The 8,489-nt window shown below is 41.4% G+C and overlaps 1 protein-coding gene across 1 annotated transcript; it reads left to right on the forward strand.

Annotated features, from left to right (window-relative positions):
• Positions 1-474: 474 nt before the first annotated feature.
• ptrh1 (peptidyl-tRNA hydrolase 1 homolog) lies at positions 475-5,632 on the forward strand. The gene is made up of 5 exons (XM_008419340.2): positions 475-903; positions 2,494-2,713; positions 3,054-3,153; positions 4,249-4,294; positions 4,976-5,632. The coding sequence occupies exons 1-5, from the start codon at positions 715-717 to the stop codon at positions 5,216-5,218; spliced, it is 798 nt and encodes a 265-aa protein (XP_008417562.1). The 5' UTR covers positions 475-714; the 3' UTR covers positions 5,219-5,632.
• The last annotated feature ends 2,857 nt before the right edge of the window (positions 5,633-8,489 follow it).

The following is an 8,489-nucleotide window of genomic DNA, read 5'->3' on the forward strand; positions in this document are numbered from 1 at the left end:
TGTGTGTGTGTGTGTGTGTGTGTGTGTGTGTGTGTGTGTGTGTGTGTGTGTGTGTGTGTGCGTGTGTGTGTGTGTGTGAAAATTATGGTTTGTACAAGATATAAAAGCCGTTATACCAAGAAAGTTTCTCGTTTTAACAGGATAGTTTCTCGTGTTAATGCAGTTGTCCTGAATGTATGTCCTTGTATACCAGTTAAATTAAAAAATACTTTATTGATGCCAAAGGGAAATTAAATACTTTAAACAATTCCATAGGTCCTGACACATTTAGATATCTGATATGCATTATTTTCACGTAATTATCACATATAAATTATTTATTTGATGCTTTATTTCTTTATTCATTGGAATGTACTGTATCACCTTTGGCCCACATCCTCCATCTGGACAATATAGGGAGGAAATGCATGTTGTCTGCCGCGACGCTAGATGGCGCTGAAGCTCCACACACACACACAAACCCAGTCATTGCGTGGTCTTGTCTTCTTCTCCTTGACTAGTTTGAGTAAAAGGTCGTGAATGATTGAGACAATATTTAAAGAGGGGTTTTGTTTTAAAAATTAATGATTTAATTGAACATTTTGCAGGTTTTACAGTTTTCTGAGGATGTTGTGAACGTAGGTACATCTGCTCAGGATGTTTCATTCCTGTTCCTGTTACGTTACCTCTGAACTGACTGACTGTTGAGACGGATCGCTTGAACATCAGAGCCGAATGAAAAACCGTTCGTTTTTGACTAAAGTCTGTCCGATTTTATCGCACTTCTTTAAGAAGCTGCTGAACTTTGTCACGATGAGAAGACTTTTAACGAGAGTCATAAACCGAGTTTTGCTGGGAGAGCAGTTTAAAGCAACGATGATAGGAGCTGAAGCGGAGATTCACACAGAGGGTCGGAGAAAGTTGGTGAGTTTTGTAGCTAATCCTCTATTCAGAATATATTCACTCTGAAACTGTGTAAATTAGCTGCTATTTAAATTAGTTATTGCTATAATGACCGTAACCAGCCGGCCTAACCAAACCTCATTCAAGAATCAGCAAATGAATGATTTTTGGAGGTTTTCTTCAAGTTATTTATAAGATCCCTTGAAATAAACACAAAACTACTACACATTTATACGACGTTAACTGTTCGGCATAGGTTTATGTCCTTCAGTAACTAATTTTTGTTCGGTATTCACGTTCTAATAGCTGTTTCCGATTACCCGAACAAGCAGCATGCGAGCTGGTACTCATATGAGACCAAAAAATGAACGTGTTAGGTGCACATCCCCATGAGCTCACAGTCCCTAGCATTCAACACGAAGTTGACAGCATCATGCTGTGGGGATGTTTCTCTTTAGCATGGATAGAGGAGCAGGTCAGAGTTGATGGGAAGATGGGTGGAGCTAAATAAGGACAACCCTGGAGGGAAACCTGTTGGACTCTGAAGACTTGAGACTGAGAGGAGGTTCATCTGCCAGCAACCCTAAACTTAGATCAAAACATAAATCTATATGTTAGAATGGCCCAGTCATTTGAGAATCTGTAGAAGACTTGAAAATTAATGTTCACAGAAACTCTCCATCTTTTTAAGCTCAACTACAATTAATATTTATAGTTGGGATTTTAATAAATGTAGAAAACCATCACACAACATGTTTTATTGCTAATATTTTTAAAATGTGTTAAAAGCCATTTCTGTATCTAGTGGAATATAAGGTTTTAAATTTTCTTATGGAAAATATAACATTTCTTTTGGTTTTATAAACGCCCATCCATCCATTATCTGCTTATCTGTTTCTCAGCCATTTCTGCTTCTGCAACTTGTATTTATGTGCCATTTTGGTTACTTACTCTTCTAATGTTATCGTTTTTTAATTTGTATTCTCCACTTAATGACTAATAAAATGCAAAATTATTTGACAATTATTTCAATAATCATTCATCTTGATTAATCAGATAAATCAGTTCTGCCCTAGTAGGAGTAATTGTTTTGAATCAAAGATGATTTTTGAATCATATTCTGCACCCAAATATCCAAATTGAATTGAATCAGGAGATGGTAAAAAATTCCCCCCACACCATCAGTAACACTGGTTAATTTAGAGGCCGGATTGGATTATATTATTATTAAAAAAATGTTTACAGAGGAAATACTTATGGTCAAATAAAGCAAAAATATTTATTTGATTCAATCCACAAAAAAAAAGACCAAACAAAAGAATCACAGTTTCAGTTTTTAGGTGATTATTGCATAACTGATCAATAATCACCTAAAACCTGATTGGATCAGAGTTCAGATCAGTTTCTCCATCGCTGTGTTTGTGTTTGTGGTCACCTGATGAAGGGAAAGGTGTGTCCCCATAAACACCCCAAAAGTCATAACGGTCTCCTAAACCACAAGAGTGTGTGTGTGTGTGTGTGTGTGTGGGGGTGTGTGTGGGGGTGTGTGTGTGTGTGTGTGTGTGTGTGTGTGTGTGTGTGTGTGTGTGTGTGTGTGTGTGTGTGTGTCAGGTGGTGGGGCTCGGGAACCAAGGGATGGAGGGTACCAGACACAGCGTGGGGATGGCGGTGCTGGGAGCGCTGGCTGCCCGGCTCGGTGTGGCCGATTGTTGGCACGGCGACCGTCATGTATCCGGTGATGTCATCCTGACGGAGGTCCAGCAGGCCCGCGTGGTTCTGCTCCGTCCCCGGCTGCTGATGAACGTCAACGGGGTGTCGGTGGCCAGAGCGGGTGAGGTCATGGGCGGCCCGGTCAATGGGCTCATTCAGGACCTGTTTGTTGTTTAAGGTTCTGTTTGACTCGACAATCATGGCTTTATTATTTCATCTTTAAACATCAGCTGACTTTAGTTTCTCAGAGATTTAATCCCACTCCAGATTATGATGAGATTAGCCTCTGAGAACCAGAACATCTGATTAGTTCTAGAAGAGTCACATCAACTTTCATGTTTCTGTTACTAGAATATTATTAATTTTTATTCTTCTCATTTCAGCTGTGGTTTTCTGAATGAAACCAGAAACACGTAAAGTCACTTTGAAGTAATTTTATTGACGTTATTTTCCTTTTCCAGCTGGAAAATACGGAGTCAAGCCTGAGGACATCCTGCTGGTCCACGATGAGCTGGACAAACCTTTGGGGAAAATCTCCATCAAACATGGAGGAAGCGCCAGGTGGGTTTATATGACCTGGAACAGTTGAATGAAGCAGGAAGTGTTTGTTGGCGTTGGGTTTTTAAACACATTTGTGGAGGCGACCAGCTGCTCAGAAAATATACAAAAACTTTAAATCTGAAAGAGGTAAGCAACGTTTTACCTGTATTCTCTGGATGGCCAGCAGGAGGCAGTAGCAGCCGTTAGTGGTCGTCAAGGTCAGCATCTCAAAGTGTCGTCATGGAGAAAAGAGTGTTTGGTTTGAAGACCTCAGGGTTTAGTGTCTCCATATGTGACTGACTGATGCAAACTCTGAAACACTAACAAAGAGCAAATGCAGCAGAAACATGCTGCAAACACAGAAAACACAAGCAAAAACCTACAATCAATAAAACAAATGCAAAAATAAAATGCTGCCACTGCTGCAAAGATGCTGCAAATGCATGAAACAGAAGCAAAGGGGAAAATGCTGCAAAAAACAGCACAAAGTCTAAAGTGCTGCTAACAATAAATATGTAAATATGCTTTTCTATAATGTGGTAAAAATATAACACATTTTCTTCAACTTTTTTCTGGAGATTCCATCTTTTGTGAGGGTCTGGTCCCATATGATTTGGTGGTCAACTCCCCCTGGTGGTCTGGAGGACTTCTGCTTTACGGAGTGAATTTGCAGCTCTTACACTTTTGTTTTTGCTATTAGCAGCATTTTCCCTTTTGCTTCTGTTTCCTGTAGTTGCAGCATTTTTTGTTTTCTTTGTGGGTAAAAAACCTGCAGGATGCAGAAGAGTGAAGCTTCCCTCCGTCTGTTTGTGCTTCAGAGTTTGCATGCTTCTTTGCGCTTGTTGCCCACTGGAGCAGTTGGTTGTGGAGCGACTATTACAGTCTGTGGTTCTGTACCAGAACAATGTGGACCGCTCTCTCTGGGTCGGTCCAGAACAACTGCTGATGGTGGCATTCTGCTCCTCTCTGGTAGGTTCCAACCTACCAGAGAGAAAGTAGAGGAGCCACTTCTCCTTCACTTTGACCTCTGACCTCTGCTTTCAGTGGGCACCAGCCAGGAGACGGATTGAGCTTTGAGAACCATGAAGTTTAACTCTGATTTCTTCTTCTGCCTAGAGGTCACAACGGAGTTCGCTCGTGTATCGACTGTCTCCAGACTGATGTAAGAAACTTTCCACTGAACACACACACACACACACACACACACACACACACATAAAACTGCACATTCTTCAGAGAGTCAGTGTAGTGCTTTCCTTTGAACTATATGAAGGAATAAAGCATTTTATACACGTTAATAGGTAAAAAAGGGAACAAACAAGGACAACATAATGCATTCAGATATATATTTACAATAAATATGCATTTAGGACAAGACATTGTCTGAGAAATCCAGTTCATGTTATAATAATTCTGTATTTATACAAAAAAACAAGAATGCACCACCTATTGCAACAGAGACCAGAAATGTTTGAGAAATGTTTTGTCTTTACTTATCAGATGCAGGTTCTGCTCTTAAAAAGTCAAAAACTTTGGGGGAAAAAGTCAAAATTTAAGTCTTAGGAACGTCCAGGTGTTGAAGGTCATGATCTCAGACGCATGTAGGATGAGTTTGAATGTAAACATGTAATAATGTTGAGATTACTGCTGATTGTTTAAAACTGAGATAATTTAATCTTTCTTTGATTAACAAACCTGAGTTTTCATTGATAAGTAACCTGATAACAAAAGGTTTCTTTGTTAAAACGTTATTTTGAATGTTTCTGGAAATGTCTTGGTTTTACGTTTTTCTTACTGAACCCTGCTGGACCAGCGGTGACCTCTCGCTGACCTTTCCCCCCAGGTGATGCCCAGACTCCGGGTCGGGATCGGCCGGCCGGCCGGGAAAACCTCTGTGGAGCGCCACGTTCTGAGTCGGTTCACGACGGAGGAGCAGAAGGTTCTGGAAGCGGTTCTGGTCCAGAGCGTGGATCTGCTCATCTCCCAGCTCTCCCAGCAGGACACGCAGTCTGCCTCCTCACCAGCAGGGGGCAGGCGAGCAGCGCAGCACAGGAAGAAGGAGGAGGACTCCACAGCTGTGATCTGAACTTTTCCTCTGATGCAGCCGGTAAAGATGGCCGCCTGACGGCAGGAGGAGGAAATCCAGGAAGTCTGAACTTCAGAACAAAGAGGAGAAACATCTGCTGAGCATCTGGTCCCTCTGATCAGTTCATTCAAACTCTGTCTCATGTTTTCATAAAGCATTAAACTGCTGCAGCTGAGATGTTTTCTGCTATTTGGTGACTTCTGCTGCAGAAAGTCTGTCTGTGTTGTTAGGCTGCGTTCTCACTGCAGGCCTTCATGTTCGGTTCAAATTTATTTGTGAAATCTGATTTTTTTTGGTTCACATTTCCAAATGTATGTGATCGTATGTGTGAACTGCAGATGACCTGAAAGTGTCCTTTGCATGAACAGTAGAGGGCGCAATAACGCTGCACACGTTGCTCTGTGTTTCTGCCAAGAAGAAGAAGTGCTCGGTGTTTGTGCGTATCCAGACGCAGATCGATGACGTTCAGGTCTGATGAAACCGACCTGGCCGCACATTTGAAACGATCCGATACATATCAAGTTTAGGAACACGTTTCTGAGCGGGAAAAACTCTGACCTGTTGTTCAGACTCATTAAATATCAGATGCAGGTTCTGCTGCAGGTTCTCACATGAAGGCAAAAACTGGATTTGGGTCACTTCAGCCTTAGAGGGTGAAAAACCGAAACATTCCTCCATTTTTAAACAAAACAAGGTGCTGAGAATTTATATATTCTTCTGTTTTCAACAAGATCCTCAGGGAAAATTCATGGGGAAAAAATTTATACAAATATAAAGAAACTAATTTATATAATGAACATAATTTGGTAGCAGGAGGAAAAACCGCGGCCCTCTGAGCTCAGACGAACTTTACATCAGAAACATTCAGAGTTTAAACCAGATACAGTTGAACTTTAAAGGAGGGTTTCATGTAAAATTATTTGACTTCATGTGATGCTATAATATTGAGTTGATTTGTTTGTACATTAAGTTGCTATTTGTTGTGAATTGATGTTATATAAATAAAATGAATTGAACATTGTGATGAAACCACCTGAGCATCTATAATCAGAGTCTTCAGTCAGAAGTCACCGTTGGATTACAGACTGCTACAGGAGATCCTTCCTGCATTCAGTTCTTAGAAGAAACTTGGATAATTTGATGTAAAACATTAATTTTCCCTTTGGGTTCAGTAAAGTATTTTAACTCAGACTGCAGAGTGCAAACCTGAGTTTAATTCACTGGCAGTAAATCTCAGCTTCAAGTGTTTCTGTAAAACTGAAGAGTGTCTTTAACTATTCATATCTCAAAATGAAGCTGCAGCATAACGATGTGGCTGTGAGGCACCACAAGGTTCTGCTGCTCTCGGGTCCAGGAGTTCATCCATACAACTTACAGTTTTCAGTCTTTAGCTGCATTTCCGTTATAAACGTGAACAAAATCATTCCAACGGCCACAAATGGCCCCGGAGCCACGGTTTGAACCCCCTGACCTGAGACTGGCTGCCTGTTGGAGTCGGCAGAGTAAATAAGAGATTCACCACTGCAACTTGTTTTACTCAAGTAAAAGTAATGAGTAGCTGATCCAATTATCAATCATTTGATATTTAAAATGACATCATCAGATGAACCAAAATCTAAAGTTATGTGGAAATTTTTTTTATTTTAACGACCGAAATGACAACAATTCATATAAGTAACAAAAAAATAACAAAATTAGGTAAAAAAAAATGTTTTCAAATTAGTTTCTTTCAATAAAAAATTTGTGAAACTTTAGTAAAGTCTGTCTGGTGAATTTATGGTTATAACATGTTTTTTCTCCATTCAGTGGGTAGAAAGTCCAGACATTTTACTCCAGTAAGAGTAAAAATGCTTCATAATAAATTTACTCAAGTGAAAAGAAACAGTAAAAGTTCTCCTGAAAGTAATTATTTGTTTATTCTCAAGGTGTGAGAAAATACAACTTTAATTATTGTTTTTCTTTCTTTCTTTCTTTAAACTCCAGAACTGTTTCTTTTTTGTTCCTAATTTTCCAAAAATCTTCCAGTTTTTATTTTAATCTTTTTTTCTGCGTTTTCTTTCATTTCCAGTCCAGAACCTGAACATTTTCAGAGAAAGCTGTTTGGCTTGTTAAGCCACTTAACTCAACAGTTTGTCATCTGGGTGACGAGAGTTTTAATAGACTCAACAAAACCCTGTTGACTCGGCGCTCAGCTCTTCTGTTGGAGGTGACAGTGATGCAAACATCCGCTGCTCCGTTTTGTCCTGCCTGATGTGATTCTCCTGACTTCCAGCGTATTGATTTCCCTTTTCCGATTGTCACTCTAATTACATTCTCAATCAATTAGTTGTCTTTAACGAGCAGCATCGCTCCAAGAGGTTCTCACACTGCGGCGGATGCCAGCAGAGGGGCGACGGCTGCAGCGGGGGAGGAGGAGCGACGCAGAAAGAGCCTGAAAACGGGCAGAAAGAGGCTGAAAGAGGGAAATCGATACAAAGGAGGCGCAGCATCGCGATGGAGGCAGAAGAAGAAAGGCCGGCCAGAAACAAAAGGCAGAGAACATTGTTGGTGTGAGGCCTTCTGTCCTGCTGTAGCTCAGAGTCACAATAGCTGCAGGGACACACTTATGGATCTGGGGGGCAGGGGCAGGGCAGGGGCAGGGCGGCGGGGGGGCATAGAGCTGCCCCTTCTAGACCCCCCCACACTCTGAAAACTCCCGTCTTTCTGCGCTGTGACCCCGGTGAGCCGCCCTTCGCCTCCATCAGGCCACTTTCCCAGCCTCTCCTCCGCTTCAGGAGGCCTCAATAACTTTTTTCTGCCGAGGTCAAAGGTCAGCAGCAGGCTGGACACCAGGGCCTTTAGAGGAGACCCAAATTTATTCAGAGATGGAGAAATCCCCCCTCTGCTCTCCGGCCAGGAGAGGCTGCCTGGTGGGGGGTCTCTGCAGACACACACACACACACACACACACACACACACACACACACACACACACACACACACACACACACACACACACACACACTCTGACTCCAGCTACTTCACAGGATCTGCACTGACCTTTGTTTTCTCCACTGTGCAAAAGTTTCAGGTCGCCTTAGTTCTTCCTGTTGCCTCCGAGCGTCTTCATCACTAATTATCACAGATTCTGAAGGAACTTTAAAGTTCAACTGATTTTTAAATCATTTCAGTTCATCATCTACTGCATGCTGAGTTTTCAACCAAGAGAAAGAAAATCTCATGTTGGTGCAGAAATCATATTAGATTCAGGTAAAATCTGCTGTTGGGTAAA

This window comes from Poecilia reticulata, linkage group LG9, assembly GCF_000633615.1.
Source record: "Poecilia reticulata strain Guanapo linkage group LG9, Guppy_female_1.0+MT, whole genome shotgun sequence".
NCBI classification, from domain to species: domain Eukaryota; kingdom Metazoa; phylum Chordata; class Actinopteri; order Cyprinodontiformes; family Poeciliidae; genus Poecilia; species Poecilia reticulata.